Genomic DNA, 25,166 nt, shown 5'->3' on the forward strand with positions numbered 1-25,166 from the left:
ATGGTGATGAGGCAGATCTACTGTGCTATTTATATTCCCATGTAATAAGAACTTTTTAATGACCTCTTTTGGTTGGATTTCATGCATTCAGGTGGCTAACCATGGCTAACCCTAACAGCGAGAAGTCACATGTATAAAATAAGACGCCATTTTTCTAAAGTACTTCTGACAGTTGTCTGTTTTGCTTTTCTGTACTTTCTAAGTAATTTGAAAAGGAACCAAAGATGCAGAACTGATACTTGGGTGCATAGTCATATGGGGACTTGTCACTGATGGCAGCAAAAAAATGCCCCCAAAATGCCCCAGAGAATGTGAGGCATCAAGGCTTCCTCCTGTCCAAAAGGTGAAAGCAGCTCGGAGTGTCTACTCCTGAACTAAAAATGCAGATTATAGCAGAAGATTTGACAGAAGCTTCCTGGTGAGCACCTGAATTGTCAATTTTTTCTCTTCTGCGTCATCTAATATAATTGAAATAATGAAAATACTCTAGTAATTGCAGCTCTGTGGTCTGTTGTATGCAGTATTAAAATCTGGTGCCAAGGGAACATAAGACAGCTAAATGTGGTGTTTGATTTCTGATCACAGAAGCACCAATCTTTGACAAGACTCATTGAATATGCACATTATACACACTGGTGCTCATTAAACTGCTTGCAGTGCCATGGTAGTGAAGATAATTATAGCAATGTGGTCCATTGCAGAGTAAGAGCTATGATGAGATAACAAAATATATGAGATGTTTTAGAGAATATTAGTACATTTTAGTGAGCCAGACTAGGGCACAGATTTCCCCAAAGCTCTGAAGAAAATTAAATTAAATTTCATACATCAGTTTGAAGCTAGCTGTTACAAGCTTGTGACTACTGTAAGTATATATACAAAAAGCAACACGGCAAGCCATGCATGATCCAGAAGGTTCCTGCAGAACATCGAGGACAACTTTTTGATGCAGGTGGTGGAGAAGCCAGTGAGGCAAGATGTGCTGCTCAACCTTATCCTAACAAACAAGAAAGGTCTGGTTGAGGATGTGAGAGTTGGGGGTACCCTTGGCTGCAGTGACCATGAGATGGTCGAGTTTAGGATACTGCGAGGTAGAAGCAGGGCAACAAGTAGGATTACAACCTTGGACTTCAAGAGGGCCAAGTCTGGCCTCTTCAAAGACCTGCTATGAGGAATCACATGGGCTAGGGCTCTAGGAGGCAGGGGGGCCCAAGAGAGCTGGACAGTATTCAAGGACCACTTCCTCTGAGCTCAAGATCAGTGCATCCCTGTGAGAAAGATACCAGGCAGAGGAGCCAGGAGTCCCACATGGATGACCAAAGAGCTTCCAGAGAAACTCTAATGGAAGAGGGAGGTTCACAGTATGTGTAAAAAGGGACTGACCACTTGGGAGGGAAATAGGAATGTTGTCAGGGTATGCAGAGGTACGACAAGGAAGGCCAAGGCCCACTTGGAATTAAATCTGGCAAGGGATGTCAAAGATAACAAGAAGGGCTTCTTTAAATACATCCGCAGTAAAAGGAAGACTGGGGATACAGTGAGCCCGCTGCTGAATAAGGGCTGTGGTGATGCAGGATGCAGGGAAGGCGGCGTTACTGAATGCCTTCTTTGCCTCAGTCTTTACTGCTAAGGCTGGCCCTCAGGCGTCTCAGCCCTCAGAGAAGAGAGAAAAAGTCTAGAGAAAGGAAGGCTTACCATCGTTAGAGAAGGATTGGGTCAAAGATCAGCTATGCAAACTGGATCCCTGTAAATCCATGGGCCCCAAAGGGATGTACCCATGAGTGCTGAGAGAGCTGGTGGATGTTCTTGCTGAGCCACTCTCCATCATCTTTGAAAGGTCATGGAGGACAGAAGAAGTGCCCGAGGATTGGAGGAAAGCAACCATCATTCCCATCTACAAAAAGGGCAAGAAGGAGGACCTGGGAAACTATAGGCCAGTCAGCCTCACCTCCGACCCTGGAAAACTGATGGAGCAGTTCATCCTGGAGGTCATCTCCGGGCATGTAGAGGACAAGAAGGCTATCAGAAATAGTCAACATGGATTCACCAAGGGAAGATCACGCTTGACCAGCCTGACAGCCTTCTATGATGGCGTGACTGACCGGGTCAATGAAGGGAGAGCAGTGGATGTTGTCTATCTTGACTTCAGTAAGGCGTTCAACACTGTCTCCCATAGCTTCCTCACAAGCAAGCTAAGGAAGTGTGGGTTGGATGAATGGACAGTGGAGGTGGAGAGAGAACTGGCTCAACAACAGAACCCAGACAGTCGTGATCAATGGAGCAGAGTCTGGATGGAGGCCTGTCACTAGTGGTGTTCCCCAGGGGTCTGTGCTGGGTCCAGTCCTGTTCAACACATTCATCAATGACCTGGACAAGGGGACAGAGCGCACCCTCAGCAAGTTTGCTGATGATACCAAGCTGGGAGGAGAGGCTGATACACCAGAAGGCTGTGCTGCCATCCAGCGAGACCTGGACAGGCTGGAGAGCTGGGCTGAGGGGAACCTGATGAAATTCAACACAAGGAAGTGCAAGGTCCTGCACCTGGGAAAGAACAACCCCATGCACCGGTACAGGCTGGAGGCTGAACTACTGGAAAGTGGCTCTGTTGAGAAGGGCCTGGGAGTGCTGGTGGACAACAAGCTGACCATGAGCCAGCAATGTGCCTGTGTGACCAAGGTGGCCAATAATATCCTGGGCTGCATTAAAAGGAGTGTGGCCAGCAGGTTGAGGGAGGTTATCCTCCCCCTCTACTCTGCCCCTCTACTCTCCTAGTGAGACCACATTTGGAGTGCTGTGTCCAGTTTTGGACTCCCCAGTTTAAGAAGGATGTGGAACTGCTTGAGCAAGTCCAGCGGAGAGGTACAAAGATAACCGGGGGCGGAAGCGTCTGCCTTATGAGGAAAGACTGAGGGACTTGGGTTTGTTCAGCCTGGAGAAGAGAAGACTGAGGGGGATCTTATCAATACCTATAAATATCTAAAGGGTGGGTGTCAGGATGATGGGACTAGGCTCTTTTCAGTGGTGGCCAATGACAGGACAAGGGGCAATGGGCACAAGTTGGAACATAGGAAGTTCCACCTCAGTATGAGAAAAAAAATTCTTTCCTGTGAGGGTGACAGAGCAGAGGAACAGGCTGCCCAGAGAGGCTGTGGAGTCTCCTTCCCTGGAGACATTCAAAACCCACCTGGACATGTTCCTGTGCCCCTGTTCTAGGTGTCGCTGCTCAAGCAGGGGGGTTGGACAAGGTGATCTCCTGAGGTCCCTTCCAACCCCTACCATTCTGTGATTCTGTGGTTCTATGACTCTGTGATTGCCAAGTAGGTACCAGTGATTTCAAGCAGGTGAGTGAATGCAATACATTGCTTGTATAATCTCTCCCTATATCTGTCTAACATATTCACAGTTTTAAACAATGTCCTCTCCTTATAGATCTATTGCTGCCCAATCCTGGAGAGTGTACTTTTGAAAAAGATGAGTGTGTGTTTACCCAGAAGAAGAGAGGTCGTGGGAGCTGGCACAGGAGGAGGGGTCCAACTCCCACTTCTTACACTGGACCGAGAGGAGACCACACTACTGGGGTAGGTAAGTTAAGCTTCACATTGAAGTTTCAGAACAGAGATTGTTAGTTTATCAAAAATATGTTGAAATGATAACCTAGAACACAGAGGAAGTTTTTACTGTTCTGTTCAGCACAGTTATTAATCAAATGAAGTAAACACATTTCTTAGGGACCCATGGATGGTTTTGAGAACGTGATGTTTAATCTGAATTATCTGCAGACCAAGTGGGTAATTTGGTCATGTCCTAAAGTAGCTCTCTCCTTTGGGAGAAAAAAGGACAGGATGACTCTCCAGATCATGCAGAAAAGCCTTCTTCAAACCCCTAGCTTATGTGAATATTCCCTGAAACTAAAAGGATGGCTGGGGGCTCTTCTGCATCAACACCTTCCTGTTCAAACTTAGAAGAAAACATGGAAAATCAAACAGGTCCCACAGACCCTTTGTCTTGAAAATCTGCTCTATAACCTCACTTGTGTAATGTAAAGTATTTATGCAAGCGGGCCACCCCATTGGCATGAGTGAGTGCACAGAAAACTGCATCGGAATGGCCCCCACACTGAGGGCAGTACCCAGTGACTTTTGGAAATGACCAACTGTGTCTCTGCATTGGGTGCTCCTGTTCATGCAGAAGAGGATCTCAGTAACACCACCACTGAGTTCAGTATAATGGATGAAACTGAGCTAAGACTTGTGAACTTTAAACATTTACGTAGGTTTAAAAAGGCTTTGGGGGCCTTTGCATTTGCCCTCCTTCACAGTGGTTAGCATTCATTCAGCAAGTTATAAAGTCAGTTGCAAGCAAGATGTCTTATTCACAGTAGTCACCTATCCAGTCTGTTAAAAATTTTAGCTGGATTACAAAAGCAGTTGGCCTGCTCAAAAGGCTCACCAAAAGCCATTATTATTCTGTCGATTGTGATTGAGTGTAAACCATGTTAAGCATTATCAAGCACAGTTATTTCAGCTGTGCATATGAAATTTACTAGAGAGGCGTAAATTCATGGTGAGTGGGACTGTATGGCCAAAATCCTACATGTGGAATTGAGTATACAGATGGGAGTGTTTCTCTTTGGCTTGAAATTTCAGATCACGAAGAAATGATGTTCTTCCATTGTTAATTCTAAACAGTGCTGATTCTGGGTAGAAATATGAATAGCATTCAGAGACAAGTAAGTTTTAAAACTTAAAATTTCTCTAATGCATTATGAAATAAAACAAAAAAAAATACTTACAAACCTGACCATATTCTGACCATACCTATTGGCTAATTTATCTAAGTGGAAAATGTAGGGTATCTACAAATCAAGAATATTTTCCCAACAATGATACCTTTGTGCTGTGGAATGACTCTCAAAAGGGAATATTGAAATTCTTGTCCCTTTTCCATTTAAAAATTAGATGACATACTGACTCTAAATCTTTGTTACACATGCTGCCCAGTTCTTCTATATCAACTAGATACGTGAACACCAGCTTTAAAATAAGTGAGAATTTTTCCTAACAGTTTTTAAAGTTCATTTGAGAATTTTTGTTTTGAAATGTGCGTGAGAGTCTTGGAGAGGCATCTGTAGGCTACCTCTATATTGTGTGGCAGACCCTTCTTTTTCTACAAAATATAATCCAAAAGGACTACATCACATCAAAGTTGCTGGTTGTTTTGGTAGGTAACTAAACTCGATTCTGTAAAAGGATCTAATGTTCAGGTTTGCTTGATGTTTTCTTTTTTTCTTCATTATTCGCTAGGTAATATATTCTATTCTACCTCTTTCATCAACTCTATATCCTGGCTTTTGTGTTTCCAGGGACAATAACCCTCTCCTTATAGTAGGAGCAACACTTAAACTTTTCTTGCTTAAGAAAAGGAATGGGCTGTTAGCACAATCTTCTTGATTTCTAAGGCAGAAACTGACTTTAGACCTATTTTCAGTTTATGTAGATTGCTAAGTATTCTGAGATCTGAGGCTGATAGCTCAACTTTAGAACTGGTGAAGCAAGAGAATCTTTCAAGCCTGGCCTGTGACAACAATGTTTGTTCCTTATTTCACACATCTCTTTGCAGCAAGATGTGCTGAGAAATACATGCATTTGAATTCACAAAACCAAGAGCTCATCTAGTCTTTCCAACAAGTTTGTCATGATTCAGGCCTTAGAACTAAAGGCAAGGTATTTTATTATACTGTAGTATGCGTACGTAAGTTTTTAGCTCAAGGAACATTTTAACTCAAGGAACTTTTAAGTATAGTAAACATAAAAATCCTTGCAATAGCTTGCACCAGGTTTGGTATAAATAGCCTTGGGAATTCTCCAACACTCTATGAAATTATCTTTTCCTTACAGACCTACAGCTGTAGATAATCTTCCTTTTCACTCTTTCTCTCTACTGCTGCTCACCACCAAACTACCACCCGGGTTAGAGGGGACGTCCTCAGCATGAGTTTGTTTAGATAATAGGACTCTATGAGTATCAGGAGAGGCACCCTGAGCATCCACCCACTGCTCTTGCTGCTCTCAGCTTTCCTCCTGCCTCACTGATCCTTAGGAATCCCCTCTCCCCCTGAGGGCAGTGTCACAGCCAGGACTTGTGGTGGCAGATGGGCAGCTTGTTGTCTCCAACACCACAAAAAGGGAGCAGTGGGACTGCGTAAAGAGCTGCTGCAAAGTCTGAGTTTGCTGCCTGCTGGCAGAGGGTACAGCTTAAGACAGAACAGCTGTGTCATATTTTAGCTGGGACAGAGTTCATTTTCTTCACTGCAGCTGGCATGGTGCTGTGCTTTGGACTTCAGCATGAAACAATGTTGAGATAACACACTGATGTTTTGGTTGCTGCTGGGCAGTGCTTGTAGTAGTCAAGGACTTTTCTAGCTTCCCACGCTATGCCAGGTGCACAAGAAGCTGGGAGGGGAGGGGGCACAGCTAAGAGAGTGGATTCAAACTGGCCAAGGGGGTATTCCATTATCATGTAACGTCATGCCCAGTCTGTTAACTGGGAGGAGCTGGCCGGGTGAGGGTGGGGGGAAGCAATTGTGGCTTGGGGATGGGCAGTGTCGGTCTGTGGGTGGTGAGTGGTTGTATCGTGCGTGGTTCTGGTTTTTTTTTCATTTCCTTTTTTTTCCCTTTTCCATTTTATTGTATTATCATTATTGTCATTATCTTTTTTTTTTTTTTTGTAATTACTAAACTGTGCTTATCTCAACCCACAAGTTCTTTTGCTCTTCTGATTCTCTTCCCCCATCCCATGGGGGGGGGGAAGTGAGCAAGCAGCTGTGTGGTGTTTAGTTGCCGACTGAGGCTGAACCACGACAAGCTGCCATATGTGGCAGATAGGACGTGGGGATGCTTCTCAGTCTTCTGACATACCTCAGTTTGCTTCAGTTGGAAATAACCAAATGATGGATCTGGGTGGGGGAAGGGATTAATTTGCCTGCCACCAATTAATGACTAATTTTTCCACAGATAGAGTTCATGAAAATCATTCATGGATTCTAGAGAGTCTAGTTTTCCTCATTTGTGTCTTCACATCTTGATCACAGAAAGAAAAATATTATTGACGTCAGATGTGATTTAGAAGAGGTATTTCAATTAATTTGCTTTGTTAATAGCATCAGGTCCAACCATTGCCTAAGCTGTCCCCCCAGATGTAGATGCATCTGTCTCTGAATTCCAATTAATCCACCACTGTTGGAGTGCATTCTTGGTTTAAGAAAAGCCATGATTTTTTCTTACTTTTTATCACTTTCTGTTGCTATGTGTTTAATCAGAGATAAACAAGTTTATAAGTGCTCTTATATTAGTATTCACAAATATTACCATTATTGCACTAACACAATTATTACAGTATCACAAATATTACAGATGACAAATATGTCTAGAGCATAAAAATATTCATCAAAATAGTTTCATAGTTTTTATATAATGAGCATGTTGAGCATAATGAACATGCTGCAACAACATGTTCTACTTTGCTAATATTTGCTTGTATGTCTTTTTAAGGTTATTACATGTATATAGAGGCATCTGACATGGTCTATGGACAGAGAGCATACCTAGTTTCAAGATCACTAAGTGGAACCTCTGGAAAACAGTGCCTGACATTTTTCTATCACATGTATGGAGCTGGTACTGGATTATTAAGTGTTTATCTAAAAAAGGAAGGTGAAGATGAAGAGATTCCTTTGTGGAGGAGGACAGGGGAACAAAGCATCTCATGGCTAAGGGGACTGATAGAATACGAAAGTGACAGAAACTACCAGGTAAGAGAAAAAAAAAAAAAAAGCAGTCAAAATAGAATACTGAACTGAGCTATGTGACAGAATCTGGGTTTTGGGTTGTATTAAAAAAAAACAAATAAAATGTTAAAATGCAGATAGCATTGAATGGACACCTGAATAAACTAAGTAATATCTTACAAAGGAAGGTAGGGAGGGAATTATTAAAGACATTAATAAGTTGCAAGTATGAAAATCGTTCATTAATGCATTAATTTAAAAAAAAATTTTTATATTTAAATGCTGTTTTCCCATCATTTCTTGCCAGTAGTGGTATTTTTCATTTAGATCACTTGTGCAATTTCTTTTCCTTCAGTGAAGGCCCTAAAGCCCTGGCTAGATTTGACAGAAGCATAACCACTAAGCTCTAATAAAATGGCTGCTTCTTGCAGGATGGTTTGTCAGGTGGCACCAAAGGCAAGGGATGATGCGAACCCAGAGCTCTGCCTTTGGCTTCAACAGTGCTGTCATTTCAGTATTGCCAGAGACAAAGCCTGCTTCAGCTTCTCTGTCAGAGGAAGCTGAAATTGCTATTCACTAAAACAGCACTGGGCACAAAACTGCACTGATCACAAACCAAAGATGTCGTGTGGGGTTTTTTAAATCACTTTGCCTTAAGAGCCTGGAAATTAATTAGAAGGGAAAAAAAAAAAAGAAAGAAAAAGAAAAGCAAGTTTGGCTTCATCAGTAAGACCACAACATAATATTGTAATGCTTTCTTCCCCCTCAAGTCTTGCTTGTGTATGGGCAACACACAGCGGCACTAAAAAGCAAGATTACAAAAGGGCACATAACTAGAGAAAATTTATCAGTAGTCTATAAAACAGAGCAATTTCTTAATGAACTGTGAGAACAAATTTGCTTCTTTCAGTACAGCACACACCTGAATTCTCTGACCAGGACAGTCAGTCCACTGATGGAGCACAGAAGTTTTTTACCAAGAAGGCAGCTTTCAGTACACACTGGATCCTTGAGTAGACTGCATGGGTATTATTTTTTTCAGTCCTTCCTCCTGTGGGATTCATGAAAAGCTGTGTCTTCCCTTTACAGATTATTTTTGAGGCAATCCGCGGTGTGTCAATAAGAGGTGACACTGCTATTGATGATATTCTGTTCCAGGCAGGACCCTGTTTAGGTAAGTTTAAGCATACTTTGTTTCTCTTAGGAGACACCTAGCAATTCACAGTGCTGTTTGCAATTAGGCAGGTGGTACTTTTTCCCTTGAATCCCCACCGAATGGATCTGAATTTAGTATTATGCTGCTGGGTTAGTGCAGAATTTTTGTTTTCTGATACGATGCAAGACCATCCTTAGAATCTGGACTAGTAAAGATGCTGTAACACTTTTTGAAAACCATATGGCAGTCCCATTTAGATCTAGCATGGTAATTACATTCTGTCTTATGCATTCTTATGCATAATAAAAATACAAATAATATCGGTACTTCCCTCTTCTTTGTATTCTAGAAGTGGAAGAAATCCAGTTCTCATCAGGCTATCCTGACAGCTTAAATGAAATCGAGTATTAAGTACAGTCTGCTGAAAGGAATGAAGTGCGTAGAAGATTTATATGTGAGAAACTGCACAAACTGCCTATTTTAAAATATGTTGAGTAAATTCTGTACTGGTTTGGATATGCACCAATATATAGGAAGAACTAGAGTGCTCATGTTCCTAACCTTTGCAATGAAATTAACTCAGGGCCTCTCGGATGTTTGGGAGTTTTTTTCAAGTTTTTTATCTTTTGCATGAGGTATCAGTTATTATATAAAGGCTTCCCATTTTGCACAGATCATTCATTTTAATGCTTTTTTTTCTTACCTTTCTGGTATATAGGTAAAAAGAGGAAAGTAAAGGTGCACAATTAAAATCCAATATTGTGTTATCTTAAATCTGCATTCAGTGAATGTTTTGTGTTGGGTACAGAATGGAATTTTGTTAAGGAAATTATAAATATTTTGAAACAATAAAGAAAATAGTATTAGCTACTAATAACAGCCTACAGGTCAAGTGCAATTATTCATGATGACAAATCTCTCTGGGAAATTCTTTACACTCTGCTGGCAATTTTTTGTGGTTTTATATTCTTCTACTATAACAGGTATATATTTTTTTCCTTGCCAATAACAAACTCACTTTTAGTGTTCAAGTGGGATTCAGTGTAAGCTGCTGACATTTTGAACTATATGAAATGAAATACTTTAAAGCCATATGTTTTCTGGCATACAAGTCTTGGGGATTTTTTTCAAAAAATCATTTTGTACGCTCACAGAGAACATACTTACACTTTACCCAACCAGAGATGCCTTGCATTATATTAATCAGAAACCGAATTGACACAGCTTGTTAATTTTTAAGATTTTATTGTGTGTTTAAGGTTTTGTTTTGAAATTATTATAACTTACAAATAAAAATGTAACTTTGAAAATGATCTTACGCTGTGCTTTGGACTTTACAGTTATCAGGGTAATGAGAAATAACTGAACCTAGTATAATAGCCTATATTTAATATTTTGAATATGAAGAGAATTAAATATGAGCCCTGAAAAATGAGAATAGTCTTTGTGCCTTTCAGAACAAAGTATACATTTTTCCTAGTGGCCTATAAGGATAAACAGCACCTGGGACAATCTAGTGCCTTGCATCTTTAATAATTTTTCATTTTGGTGTCACAAAAAATTGAAGAGATTGTTCAATTAAATACATTCAGTACTAATACATATATTTGACCACATAGATTGAAGCAGTTTATTATTTCCTGGAGGCTGAGGAAGAGCCAAAATGAATTGACATCTTAACTGCTTATCCTAGCTACTTGCAGTCCCAGTTGGCTGCTGGTTATGAACACATCACTCTTACTGTTATTCTGGAAATGAAAGCAACAAGAAACAATGGAATGTTTCCTAAGAATCAACAGAGTTTTACAGTTGTTCTGTAAAGCTTATGCTTTGGAATCAACAGTCAGAGCAAATTATCTAAGCAGGAAACAAGCAAAAATGAAGTGGTTAAAGTCATCAGACTTGGTGGCTCTCCATAGTGCTGGTAGGTCTTGTCTGCAGAAGAAATGAAGCACAAAGTATAACTATTGGATTCCTGCATCTAACAATTTATGCTTTGCTCTGCTTCACTCTGTCAGAGTAATCAGATTTAGGCTGATATGAATAAGAACATGAACAAAGTACTCTATTCTGTTCTCCATTGACCATTCTCTAGGGACCTCACTGGTACAATGATTTTGTTGGTAACACTGAGAGTAGTATTTATCTGTAGGGTGTGAAGCACTGTCCTGACTAAAAAAAAAAACAAAAACAAAACCCAAACCCTAAGCTCCTCCTTCAATAAGGAACAACAGCACCTTTCCACCCTTTTCTGTTGCAGGAGTTAAAGAACAGAGGGAGAATTTGAAAGGTGGTTTTAAATTACTTTAGTGCCTGCTGAATATCAGTTTATAGAATTGCACATTCACAGACTAGTGAAAGAATGGCTGCAAAACATCTGAAAACTAGGGAAGGTGCATTATGATTTCTCCGGTGGCAAACTTCAGTTTCATGGCGAGATGAAAAACATTTCATCGGCTCTGTCCAAATAGGAAACTCCCTGTGCGACTAATTTCTGTCTGGGATCCATTTTTGTTTACTATTTGTTCCGTTCTCATTGCTGCAGTAGCTGACCACAGCAGGGCAAAGAACAGTTCTGAGACTAGGCCTGTTTACTGTGTGAAAATCTCTTCAAAAGCTACTGGAGAACCTACAAGTAATTGCTTTGATCCTAGTTGTGGCACAGTCCATAAAATGGAAATGAAAAAGAAACCTTCAAAAAGCAGCTATAACACCCCAAATGCTAACAGACTTGTTTTTGATTGCTCTAAATGTAGATTTGTGCTGGAGTAGAACTGAACTTGCCCTGAGATCAGAGGAAAAGCCCTTTTATTGCCTTCTTGTTTAATACCCTTTTTATTCTTTAAATATTTTCCGTTAGTTGATACTTTGTAATTATCCTTGCTAATTTCCAAGAAGAGGACCAAGTTCAGATCTCAGTTACATCAATGGAAAACCAGAATAACAACATAAAATATCACTGTTGTTCTAGCTTTACGCTAATGTAAATGAAACTGTATTCTGGCTGACTATTATGTCACAACAAAACAAATATAATATAAATCCAACTTTATAGTCATGAAGCTTCACTAAGACAGCTCACACTGAGCAATAAAAGACCTGGCATTTTATCTGCCTGGATCTGATCACAACTCACAAGCGTGACTGCCCACATGCAAGAGACCCACTGCTCCGAAAGGACCACTGTGTAAGGTAAAAGGCTGAAGAAAGCACGTTTTTTCCTGCAATGTGACACCCTGAGTCAAAAAGTTCTACCCCTCACATTTTGAAAAAGAGAAAACATCACTCTCGTTCTATCTCAGACAAAGCCCTAGGTGTCACATGCCAAGTTTACTTAATTTTAACACTTTCTTTGGAAAAACATTTCCATTTGTGATTTGAAGTTTCTTAGTTGCTTAAGTATGAATGAATAATTTTTCAATACTCCTTCACATTACTTTGAACTATATTCATCTTCTTGCTGTTTGCTTCCCATGCTTCCTCTGTTGCTTTCCTGTCCACCTCCTGCACCTGCATATGGTTTTTCTGAACATCAGCATTTTGGGCTCTTTCTTATCCAACTGCATATTCTACTATGTTCCTCTGCTCACTGTTAAGTACTGTGCTACATCTTGCTGCTTTTATGTTCTGCATTAGCTTTTACATCTCCCTTTTTTCTTTCAAGAGCTCCTCTTGGTCCAAGCACTGCCTACTTCGTGGTCTTCGCCATCTTCTCTTTGCAGATCTCACCAGCATCCTGGAGAATGTTCCCTGACAAATTCTAAGAAAAACAGGACTCTTCAGCAGTCTCCACTGGGAATATGTTGAAATGGTTCTTTAATCTACCACCGCCTTCTCTTTTGGCTGGAAGTCACTGTTACTTAATGAGTCCAACTCTACCGTTTCAGTCTGCAAGCTTGAGATATAATTGATTTAGGAGACTACAATTTTTGTTAAGTAAAACAGTACCAACTAATAAATCACCTAATATTCTAATTGGCTAATAGACACATTAATTTACTAATTACAGTGACGTAAATTTGCACTCAGTTACACAGCCATTACAAAGCTATTAGCGCAAGTCTTAGGAATGACGTACTTTCAGTGTTATTATCCTTTCCCCTCCACACCACATAGTACCAGGGTGCATTTCTATGCTTCTTTATTCTTTTACAAACTCTTCTGGGTCTGGACCTGGACCTGGTGGAAACTCCAGTGGGTTATGCAAAGGGGCTGTCTGATATTGTGGTGGGCTTGGAAATGCAGGTCAGTTTCATTACTATCTGTGGGTATCTGCACTCAAACTGTTGGAGCAGAACTACCTCTCATTCTTTAATAGATCTTAATCTTTCTTCTCCCATTTTTTCCTGGTATATGAAATAACCTTTTCATTGCCCTTGTACCTCCCTTTATCTACCCAAATTCCCCTCAAAGAAGCAACCTGCCTTAAATTACTTTTTCCTCATAGGTCCCAATTCTGTTACATCCATACCCAAAGATGCTGTTCTGATGTCTTTACCACAGCAGTCTCAGTCTTTACAGATACAGTCGCTTGTACACGTCCAGGTGGCCTTGCAAGACTGCACATTCCAAGCATCTGGTTCTTGTTGGAAAAAACACTGTTTTCCTTGTAAACTTGCTAGGACAAATCACTCTAGTTTTTTGATTCCTTTATGTAGTTCCCCTTTAGCACAAGCAGTTTCAGCAGTCTTAATGAGGGCCCTCATAGCAGCTTTGCCTAGTTACAAGGCCTTGTGCTCCAGCAGGAACTTGTGGTCTGAGAGAAAAAATAAAGCACGTGGGAAAGGTGAGGCACCTGCAGGAGTCTCAGTGATACCAGTGATTGCCCCGAGTCAAGTTGCCAAGATCTCACAAACGCGCATTTCTCTAGCATCATTTCTGAAGGACATCGATCCTTTCTACAGGCTTCCTAATCTCAGAAGTAACATGTGGATAATCTGTTTTCCCTGTTTTTTTTATTAAAAAATAAGAAAACAAACCCTAACAGGTGCTGGACCACGAAGCGTTCGCTCACCCGAAACCCACGAAGGAAGGAGAACACCAGATAGGCGCCGACCCCTGAAGCACCGGCCGCCCAACCGCTCGGCTATGCCGCCACCTCGTGGGGAAGCCGGTCCCCCGCGCCGCCTCGCACTGCGTAGCCACCGGGGGAAGGCCGCTGCCGGTGGCGGCCAGTGACAGTGGAGGGGGCTAGAGCCCGCAGCCCCGGGTCCTATCCGACCCCTCACACCCCGCTAAGAGGACGGGACTCCGAGAAGCACCCTAAGGACGGGGCCTGGTGCTGGTCCCCCTCAGAAGAGGGGGTTGGGGCGGGAGAGGGCGCCTCCGGGGGCGCGGTGCGACCCGCCAGGCGGTAAGGGGTTTCTCCCGCCAGCCGGGAAGTGGCCCGGGCCGCGGCTCACGCCCGTTATATAGTGCTGCTGCCTCAGCATCGGGAAGCATAAGCACGGTCACTGCCACTCACCACCTCCTTACCCGACAACAAAAGCAACCCCACAACCTCCCTCCTGGGCCGCCCTTACCGCCCGCTCTCCTCCAGCCAATGGGCGTCAGTGCGCCGCGCTACAAGCCAATGAAAAGCTTCATGGCGTCTTAGTACTGCCGTCTCAGCCAATGAGCGCTATCGCCACCAGCCCGCCTCCCCGCCCGCCAACGAGAGGCGCGAGCTGTGTCCCCGCGGCCGTGGGCTGAGGGAAGGCGGAGGGGCGAAGATGGCGGTGGCGACGTCGGGAAAAAGGACTCCTAGCCAGCTGGCTGCCGCCGGCAGCAGCAAGCAGGCCCTGAAGACACTTAAGGCGCGCTCCCGCTTCGTCGAGGGTTCCATCGTCAGGATCTTTATGGAGAACTTTCTGTGAGTGAGCATCGGGCGCTTTCTCCTCCCGGCTGGTGGCGCGGCCGCCATTGGCCGCGGGCGGTCTGCCTGCCCTCCCATGGGTCAGTGGCTGGCTTGGGCGGTCCCGGCTTCCTCACTCTGCGCCCCGCTTTAAAGTGGGTGCGGGGCTGAGAAGCTGGGGGATTAAGTCAGGAGAGCCAGACCTGGAGCTGGCGAGGCGCCGCCGTGGTGAACGGAGCGGGGAGGTCATCCTCAGCTAACAGGGGGCCTTAAAAGGCCTTGGACACCGAGGGGTTTCGGGACTAGAAAGTGGAGTGCGTGAAACGTGTTTTTCCTGGAAGCCTTGCTTAGGGTGGGGAGAGCACCTGCTGTGTGGATTGTGAGTCCCGTAGGTTTTTCGTGCAGTGTGGGGTGCGTTCCCCAGTGGTGGTGATGTCGGCCCTTCTTACCCGAAGGAGGTGTGGTACCTGTTGTCCATGTCAGCCTCTGCATGCTTTTTTTTTTCTCCCAGTTAGTGATTGGCATGCAGTGAAGGAAGGGAGAGTTGTTCATAGGGCAGCGAGGGTAGGCCTTGGGAACCATTAGGGTAAGGTGTCTGAGGTGTTATCTTGTTGCACATGCTTCTTCTAGTTTCTGTGTGTTGGGAATACCGTTCTCTTTAGAGCTATTACAGTTACTACTAGAAGTTTTCAGGCTGCTTTCTTATAGCTGGTGTGCTGATAGTTCCATGTCAGCCATGAAAATAGTTCTGAGTAGTGTAGTTCACGGGTCACACTACAGATGTCAAAGAAAGCTTCAGACAGTAGTTTAAGCTTCAGCATTAAGGGTTCAAATGCCTTCTCTTCCACAAGTACATGGATTATGTTATTGTCTTATCCTTAACTGCTTTTTGTTTCTTCTTTGGTATTAGTGTCTCCGTTGCTCTCTGTCTGTTTGGTGCAGTGCAAGAACAGAACATCAAGTAGTAGAGTTCACTATAAATTTAGGATGTTACTGACCATACCAATGTAAATGGTTTGTCTTGAATTTGCATGTTAGGGCTTCTTCACTCCCTGTAGCTGTTATTGCAGTAGGCATGCTGGATGTACCAGACGAAATATGTCTAATATAATTTTAAAAAAATCACTGATAACAGGCTAATGTTTTAGGTTCTTGTAACTCAAGAAAGCTACTGCATGATGTATCGATATGGAGTTCCACAGACATCTTGCAGAGCTTAAGACCCAAGTAAGTATGTTTTATGGATTAGATGAGTGGAATCTCCTCCTGTGACTGCCGTACAGCAGGCAGCTGGAATTAAATGTGACAGAGTTGACTGTGTTCACTCAATTTTCTTTCTGACTTTTTTTTGTAGGTAAGATAATATGATGGTCTAGTAAAATCAATAGAAATTGTCATTATCTGGCTGGATGTCATTCTTGTGTTTTATTGTAGTGTTAGTTTTCACTGAGATATTTTCACAAAACAATATTTGAGGATTGAGTCTAGATTTGATAGAATTAACTGTCATTTAATATAATCATAAAGTGTTTTAAACAAGTAAACTTTTCTAAGGTGACATAGTGTTTATAAGGTTCAAAAAATTATTGTGCTTTCCAGAACATATGATGTCTGTGAAGTACGTCCAGGACCCAATCTGAACATGATTGTAGGTGCAAATGGAACAGGAAAGTCAAGCATTGTTTGTGCCATCTGCCTGGGACTGGCTGGAAAACCTTCGTTCATAGGGCGAGCTGATAAGGTAGCTGTGAACTTTTGCAATTTCCATGTTTAATCTGTATTTCATTAGAGCCCTGTCCAGCAGAGGAGGGGGCAAAACACTGTCTTCATTGATTTGCTTTATTTTATAAAAAGTAAGGTGTCCAAAGTGTAGAATAACCTGGTCCAGAGACAAAGGATTTTACCAAAGGGGTTTTGTTTTACTCTAACTACTTATTCTCTTGGCTGAATTATGAAATGGAAATACCTGAATTGTACTGAAACCTTAGCAGACTAGAGGTTATATTTGAAGATGTCTAAGCCTCCACAGTGGGGTAGGAAAATGCCACCTAATACATAAATAACATTTGATCAGAAATACCAACTAAAGGAGAAATAGAAGAAGTCTAACTTAAATTTCCAAGTATATAGAACCTGTAGAAATAACGTTTCCTTAATGTGCATGAGAATTCATCTAAAAGCACGGACCTTTGATTTAAATGGCAGTTGGATTGGTTTGTGTTGTTCCATTTTTTGGTCCCAGGAGATCATGTGTTGACATTGTAGTAGGAAGTTTATATTGTCAATTTTTAAGTTTTGCTCTTGCTGTCTTGGATATTCTGGTCGAATGGAATATATTTCAGTAGATCTTTGGAGCACTGAATCTGGGTGCTTAAATGATTGTAAATATTCTCAGCTTGCAGCTCGGTCTTGAGCAAATGTAAATATGGAAATTGACTGCATGGCAGCACTGTTTCTTAGTATTTTTACTGGCTTTTCATGTTTAAATGTTTTTATACTGTTAGAGTTGGCAGTTCTATTAGTACAGATATCTGGCAGTGTCTTTCATTTGCATTGCCTTTTTTCCCTGAACTCATGAGAACTTCTTCCTGTCTGTGGATTTGCTGATTATAATTTGTTCGGAGGTTGAAATTGATCAGAGGTTGTTAACCTGTGGAGGAAGTTATAATGCTGCTAGTTGATGAGGGAGATAATAGTGTCTTCCTTTAATTAATACACAGTCAAAATAAATTTTAGTTTTTAATTGTAAGTTTTCAGTAAAATATCCCATTACAGCAATTCTATTATACAAATACATGTTTTTTGTAAGACATTACATTTTAATACATTGTTACTTTGCAATAATAACTTCTATAATTGATTTTGTAGGTTGGTCTCTTTGTAAAGCAGGGGTGCTTGAAAGGTGTAGTAGAAATTGAACTGTAAGTAGTAAAATTGCATTTCCTTGTGAACTTTTAATTAGATTATTTCCCCACACAGTCATTCACAAAGTTGTGGAAAAAAATCTGGTGTACAGAGATCTGTCTTTAAGCTGGCGATTTAGTGTTTTTCTTTTTTTTTTACCCAGACTTCATAATTTTAAGTTTAAATTATTACCATACAAGAAATAAGCAGTGACGGCTGGTCCTGATTTCGCTTTTGGAAGCATTTTACCTTGTTTTGATGTACAAAGAATACGTAGATAATATGTATATGTATGTGGTGTGTTTAGCTTTTGATTATATTTAAGGTTCAGATGATTCAGGTACTATGTACTGCTATCATGATATAGTTATTGGAAGCTATTTTTGAAGAATTAAAAAAAAAAAAAGACAAAGTCAAAATTTTGAACCCAAATGCTCTGCCTTCACTTTCTTACACTGGTACTGCTGGTATGATGGGCTCCTCTACATTCTTTCTGAAAACATCACATACTGAAACAAAAGAAGGAGAAAAAAAGTAGATCTGACTAATTCCAGCTAATGCAGTCTTCTAGGTAAGCTTCTGCAAAACAGAGCAACTGAAAATCATTTGGATTTACTCTGTATAATTCCATCAGTAACTTGTGGTTTCAGGGCAATATTACATCTTCCTGTAAGGTTGTGGTTTGTCATTTTGTTTTTGGGTGGTTTTTTTGTAACAGCTAAAGAGGGACTACCATAATAGAGTTCCTAAAAGGGTGGGTTTTTGTGGAGATCTTAACATGAAGCTGCAATAGCATGGGTGGTTTTGATAAGCCTTAACCTGATCTGTTTGCCTGAACTAAATTCAACATAGAGCTACTCCACTGATTCAGAGCCTAAGTTCATTTGTATAACAATTGGCCACACTGATTGGATTGTATAAAAAGATGATTTGTGTTAAGGAAAAAAGATACACTAGAACAGCTTTTTGAAAAAATCCTATCAACTTTCATTCTTGTGGGCGTGATCAAGTGAGACATTCTTTGGAGTCTGGCCATGCAATGGGTTAGGAGGTAAGATGTCTTTCGGGTAGATGGTGTGATTGTTTCAACATCGATAAACACTGATGTTACTTGAAAGTCTGAAGAGAGACTTGGAGTATGTGAATACTTAGCATTTTTACTTGGTTGCAATGTAATTCAGTCCTTTGTCTAATTGGCAGAAAATATTTAAATGCAACATCTTGGGTGAGAAAGCAATGATGCAGAACATTGCTTTTTGACAGGAATTTTAAAATTTCAGTTCTATAAACATGCACTGTCTTGGTTGAATTTGGCCTTGGATTATATCTAAAATCAACAGATATAGTAGTAAAAAGGCCCTAATTTGATAAAAGAAAGGAGCATGGTTTCGTAGTTCTTTAGAAGGAATTCTGTTATAGTACAATAACATAGTGGATACTTGTGAGGAAATAATCATACCGTCTTCAAGAAGTAGGCTTGCATCCCTATAGCACTTATTCCAAACCCTGGAAGCTGTTGAATTACTCACTTCTACTTTGACCTCTATTCTTAAGTCTCCTAAGGTACCAGTGTCCAAACTGTTACGAGCCCTTATCTGCCATCTTTAACAATATGGTGACTGAACAGGCACTAGACAATTTCTAAATGAAAATGCTGACCAAAATTTCAGGAGTCTGATTATCTCATTGCTCATTTGTTATTGATATATCTTAACCGGACTAAGATTTTTAAGATATGTGTTGAGCTAGAGAACTAAGTGGACAACTGATGCATCTTTTCTGTTCTTTAAAGAGCAGAAAGTGAAAACAAATTAGTATTTTTCATTCTGTATGGTACTATTTTTATTCCCGAATGGAATGTATATACACAGCTTATTGATGTAGTTTTTACTTTACAGGCATAGCATTAGTGTGCACCCCCTGTATACCAGTTTTAAAACTTACGAAATGTCATATAAAAAATAACTTTTATATAAACTGTTCAAATCTGTAACAAGTTTTAAATGATTCATGCATTTAGCATGAGTATGTCATTTATATGAATAGCTTCCTCTGAGTTATGATTTGCAGATAGTCTTGATGTTTTCCTTGTGAGATTAATTCATCACTGAAGTACTGGACATTTTCTGAAGCATAAAATACTAATCTGCTGCTACTGTCCAGTTATTTTATATTAAATATTTAGATATCTGAAAGTTTTAATACTGTAATTCTAGCATACTTTGACACTTCATAACCGTGTAAACACTTCTTTTTATTAATAAGGTCTAAGATACCTGACAATATCATTATCACACGTGAGATTCATGTGGTGAACAATACATCATCATGGTTTATCGACAGAAAGCCAACAACCCTGAAAACAGTGGAAGAGCAGATTGCAGCCTTAAATATCCAAGTGGACAATTTGTGCCAGTTTCTTCCTCAGGTATGAATGACTTTTGAAAGGCAGTGGATGCAAATGGAGTGCTGTATTTTGAGAGGGGTTTTGTTGCTTCTTAGCTTTTGTAGCACTTCAGCAATTTAATTGAACAGCACAAAGAATGAGACAGATGAGGTAGGTATACTGGTGTGATGGTGAAAGCAAGGAGGAATGGTGTGACCTTCAAGGCTCACTAATTGGATGGTTTTGTACCCGCTGTCAGCTGATACTGAAAGGAAAGCTGCTGATGTTCCCCATGTTGGTATGGGAGTAGCACTACTAGCAGTGGTATCACTCTGTCCTGTCTGTGCTGCTGTGGGGATGTTCTTAAACAGCAAATCTCTCAGGAAATTTTTGTGCAGTCGTGAGATCTAGCACAGTCTCTAGTCACCTCTACCTGCATGATTCCTGTAGTTCTGAATCCCTGACTTTCCCTGTCAATCCCTGCATGCACTTTTCCCTGATTATAACCAGTTGGTTCTTCAGGATTGGATCCTGTACTTGGTAAGTGAAGGGGAAGAGTTGTCTGGATTTCTTTCTCCAAAAACCAGAAAGCAGTCCTACTAAATGACTCTACAGTTGCAACAGAGACTGCTCCTAGAGCCTTTTTGGTAATGTCTGTGGGTCAGCAGTTTCTTGAGCATAGCATAGGACTTCAGGATCAAATTATGTAAGAGTAAAATCATCCTGATTGATAGAAAATAACTCCTAAAGGAGAGAGAAGATTAAAGAATACTACAAGCAGTTTCCATATCTGAGTCCTTGCTGAGGCATGTCAGGATTTCTGTGCAGATAATGAAGTTGCCTCAAAATTGCACTTTAAAAAAAGTTATGGTGGGTTCCTTCCCAAGACCTTCCCAGTTCCTGTGGATCATCAGGGATGGTACTAAAAGGAAACCTATCAGAGCCTAGCCAACCATGGGTTTATTTTTCTATTCAAGAGGTGCGTTCAAGAAGGTGTGCTGAAAACCATTAAAAATTAGAAAGCTAATACTGTGTAAACAAATATTCGGGGTGGGGGGTGGGGGTCCTGTTTTATTCATTTGCATATTCACAGTATTTGTTTAGAGTAGAACTTTCTGCCTACTCTGCCGACATAACTTTTGTATTTAACACAGCTTTTTTTCTTTAGCACATAAATGTCAGTTCTGTGAGTATTACTGTGTTTGGTTTATTTGCTTTCTGCCACTGTGGCAATGGCAAGCATACCTTTCACTCCAGTCTTGGTTTTGAGCTGTTCATCTGCCTTGGATAGCAGCAGTGCTTCCTGATACACTTGGCTGCCAGCGGTAATGTTAACTTCTACATTGCTTAACTTTTGAGATAATCATAGCACTTACACTGGGAAGGTGTAGTCTCAGCAGCTGGAGAACCAATATTAAGAATACTGTGGAACAAAACCTCTAATTGTCTGTACTAAACTCTTTTGTTCAGAAGAAAGATAGCCAATTCAAAAATAATGAACCAGCCCATGTCCTCAAGAGCTGCCAAACAGCCAAGAACAGCTAAGGTTTAAGCTTAAATCATTCCAGAACAGCTCCAAGAAAACCATGTATGAAATCTTAAAAATGTTTAGGAGGGTTTGGTTGCTACTCTATGGGACAGTCATCCTATGCTTAACTATGCTAGAGCTATCTAGTATAGAACTGTAAGTCAGGTGATGTTCATGAGAAGTAAGTCATGGTATTCAAATCAGGTATTACTGTATTGTTCTAACTAATATGGTATTTTTGTAACTTTTTTTTTGTAGGACAAAGTTGGAGAATTTGCAAAACTGAGTAAGGTTGAGTTGCTTGAAGCCACTGAAAAATCCATTGGTCCTCCAGAAATGTACCAATTTCACTGTGAACTGAAAAACTTCAGAGAAAAGGAAAAAGAACTGGAGGTAGACATGCACATCGTAGAGACAGAAAGCAGTGACTTTAGGGAAATTAGCATAATAAAATTTAACATGAGAACTTACAGAATTAGAAAGTGGTATTTATTTACAAAGTCCACAGTAAGTTGATTTTACCAAATTATGTTAATCTTCTCTCAGAATTCATTCACTCTGTCACTCACATGCTTGTAAGCACAAAGACATATGTGTGCAAATGACCTGGACACAGAGGACAAGGATGCCTGTTGTCAAGTACTCATCGCTTCTCTGGGATTTTTGACTGGCAAAAACTTTTTTGGACAGATCTCTTATGCCTTTTAGAAGTCATCAGCTGTTACAGGGTGGTCCTTGCTTTAATCTTGCTGACTTCAAGTACCATAAATTACGGACAAGATTGTTGCCTGCTATTTGCTTTTCCTGGTTTGAGATATTAACAGACAAAGAGAAAAAGGAAGAGTGTATGCAATAAGCTGCGGCCTTTTTGCCATCCTGGTTTTGGGATGCAGGGTCTTTTCCTGACAGTCACTTGTACTGTGATCTTACCAGAGTGCGGGCCAAGTGATCTTTGCAGAAGTAGTGGGTTCCTTGCTGTGACTGCTGGAAAGGGTGTCTTGGGAACAGTGTTCTGGGAAAAGTGTCTGTCGTTAGTTATACAGGCCGTTCTTTTAATCCTTCATTCTGCTTTTTCCTCTTGTGCGTGTGCATGCATTTCCACTCATACATACCACATTCACATACCAGCCTTGATGTTTCTGTTACAAATCTGTACAAGATCTTTCACAAGTGTTTTTGCTACTTATATTTATCAAAACCAGTTATGGTGGTTTAGAAATGTCTAGATTAATGGAGGCTTGAGCTGTAGGGAGCAACTTCCTGAGAAAATAATAATTTAAAAATTCTTCAGGTTAAGATTTCTGTTTAAATTAGATTTGTTTTCAACAGAAAGTGTGTGATAAATGTACTTGGAAGAGCTGGACAGCTCTTTCTAGATGGTCTTTCCCCTCTACTCCTGTACTAAAATACCCTCTCTGGCATTAAATTCCTGCTATGGGTGACGCGTGGACTATTTCTGAAAAGTGTTTTCATAAAGTAGATACTGTAAAACATGGAAATGTGTATTTTTTACAGAACTTGTGCAGAGAGAAAGCTAAGTCTTTGGAGAAAATGAGACAGAGGGTTGAACGATACAAACAAGATGTTGACAGATTCCATGAATGCAAGCAACATCTAGACTTAATTGCCATGCTTGAGAGGAAAAGGCCTTGGGTGGTAAGTTTCCATTTTTTCTAATACTGCAATATTAGAAATATGCCAGAAGTTTCTTTAAAACAAATTTGACCAGAGTGACTTCAACATCGTTACAATTGCTTGGTGCAAGCAGGCCAAGTCTTGAAATACTGTTCTTGGTCTAACTTTGATCAGAGGTTTGCTTACCTGTGTAGCTGGACTGAAGAATTTGCTTAAGAAGTAACTTAAGTAGTTATTTCCCATTCAGGAAAGCCAGCAATATGGGCCAAGAGCGGTACTCCTTTTATTTCTAACAGAACATGTTTTTGGTTTCTGTTTCACAGGTTGCCTTCCCCTTTACTAATTTTAATTTATTAATTGAGCTTTGGTGTGCATGACGTAAATCATGGTGAATATAGGTTGCCAATCTCAAAAATGTTGGCATTTGGAGAGATGGAAAATTTTAACAAATGTAAAAGAGCCTAGAATCAAGGACAAGCCATTTATGCAAAGCAAAATAAGTCTTTCTGAACATCCCTTTGATGATTGTAGTTTAGCTAAAGTTGAATGGTCTGTCAGATTAAATTACTCTAAACAGTGTAAGATGATGTGGATTTTATTATATTGAAGCAATGTGTTGTTTGTCTTGTTTGCAAACTGTAGAATTAATGAAATACAGATACAGAACTTATGAAAGGTTACATTAATATTTGTGGAGGATACAGAAAACTTCTGTAGGGTATTTCGTTGCAACTTTGCAGATAGTGAAGCCTCACATGAGTGTACAAAGAACTTTGTCCCTTGTATCTTGAAAAGCAACTGGATTCAGGGGAGGTACCTTCGCTGCCTTCAAACCTCTGTGCTAACAGCACAGAGGGGTATAGGAGCAGCAATTGAAATAGGTAGATGGTGGTAGGTCCTAAGGAGGTGGGCTATACACTCTGTGTTGTTAGGATTGGACTTCTGCACTTGCTGATGGATGATGCAGGTGTTTTCCTACTCCGCATGCATTAGTCTGGCTTAGCTAACAGGAAGAGAGAGTCGTTTTATTAGAAGAGATGTAGGTCTTGCGTAGTTAATGTAGACTGATACTGATTGTGGTCTACTGTAAGATACTAGCAGATACAGAACTCTGAAGGTTAGTCGGAAGCTGGCAGAGGGAAACTAAGTTAATAATCTAATCTGTTGTCAGTTAAATATCTTTCCATAAGTTTGGGAACATTGCTGTTAGTTACGTGTTTCTTTCTTAAGCAAATTTAGACAGACTTCTTCCCACCTTACTCTTTCACTGCTGTCTTCTAGACAGGTTACGTTGCTGATGATATTGAATACTTTCAGTGGGTGCACTCGGGAGAAATTTAACTTTCTGGCTACTGAGTCCATAAGTCCATAGTTCACTGACACCTGCGTGAAGTTCTAATTTGTAGTACAGAATCAGTAGTGCGTACTGGATTATCCACAGGCAGGTGACTTCTGGTAAACAATCTACAGTTGACATCGAGGGCCATCAACACAATTGTTCTACTAGGTAGAAGATATTTGATCTACAGGGTGCAAGAAAATTTCACATGCCATTGTGATCTTCAGTGTACAAGATTGTTGCTGTTCTGTGGTTTGTCAAATCCTTCTGATAGATCTATTGGTAGTCCCTAAATTGCAAAACATGAAGCTTTCTCTAGAAGAAGAAATGCCTTCTCTTACAAGGGCATATTTCTTTGTCATCTGACCCAGCACTGTTTAATTCTAAGAATAAATGTTTCTGATGTCTTAAAATCCGGCTCACCAAAGTTGAGAGTAGCAAGGGAGGTTATTCATCCTTCTATGGATCTTCCCCCTCCCCCATGCTACCCAAAAGGTAGGTCTGTGCTTGTGAACCAGACATACCTAGCTGTTTCTAATTGCCTCTGTAACCAAACAGAATAGCTAGGTGAGCCTCCACATGAGCCAGGAAGCAGATGT

General features: G+C 40.7%; 2 protein-coding genes across 6 annotated transcripts in view; both read left to right on the forward strand.

Moving 5' to 3' along the window:
• Window positions 1-10,253, forward strand: part of MAMDC2 (MAM domain containing 2) — a 70,929-nt gene extending 60,676 nt beyond the window's left edge. Inside the window, exons 11-14 of one of the 2 annotated variants that reach the window (XR_012657895.1) lie at window positions 3,430-3,578; window positions 7,551-7,810; window positions 8,876-8,960; window positions 9,292-10,253. Coding sequence is in view for 1 of the 2 variants with exons in the window: in XM_075078350.1 (XP_074934451.1) it covers window positions 3,430-3,582; window positions 7,551-7,810; window positions 8,876-8,960; window positions 9,292-9,353 (560 nt within the window). In the remaining variant the exon portion in view is untranslated. Of the gene's footprint in view, window positions 1-3,429; window positions 3,583-7,550; window positions 7,811-8,875; window positions 8,961-9,291 lie in introns of both variants that reach the window. The other variant, XM_075078350.1, reaches the window with a different exon arrangement.
• A 4,343-nt stretch (window positions 10,254-14,596) lies between these two features.
• The window catches only part of SMC5 (structural maintenance of chromosomes 5), a 53,794-nt gene continuing 43,224 nt past the window's right edge, over window positions 14,597-25,166 (forward strand). The window contains exons 1-7 of one of the 4 annotated variants that reach the window (XM_075078356.1): window positions 14,619-14,793; window positions 15,924-16,002; window positions 16,375-16,516; window positions 17,644-17,696; window positions 19,945-20,107; window positions 21,852-21,986; window positions 23,109-23,249. In XM_075078356.1, the coding sequence (XP_074934457.1) occupies window positions 16,418-16,516; window positions 17,644-17,696; window positions 19,945-20,107; window positions 21,852-21,986; window positions 23,109-23,249 (591 nt within the window). In that variant the 5' untranslated portion in view covers window positions 14,619-14,793; window positions 15,924-16,002; window positions 16,375-16,417. Of the gene's footprint in view, window positions 14,794-14,891; window positions 15,155-15,923; window positions 16,003-16,374; window positions 16,517-17,643; window positions 17,697-19,944; window positions 20,108-21,851; window positions 21,987-23,108; window positions 23,250-25,166 lie in introns of those variants that run through there. The other 3 variants (XM_075078357.1, XM_075078355.1, XM_075078354.1) reach the window with 3 other exon arrangements.

Source organism: Phalacrocorax aristotelis, chromosome Z (genome assembly GCF_949628215.1).
Source record: "Phalacrocorax aristotelis chromosome Z, bGulAri2.1, whole genome shotgun sequence".
Taxonomy (NCBI): Eukaryota; Metazoa; Chordata; class Aves; order Suliformes; family Phalacrocoracidae; genus Phalacrocorax; species Phalacrocorax aristotelis.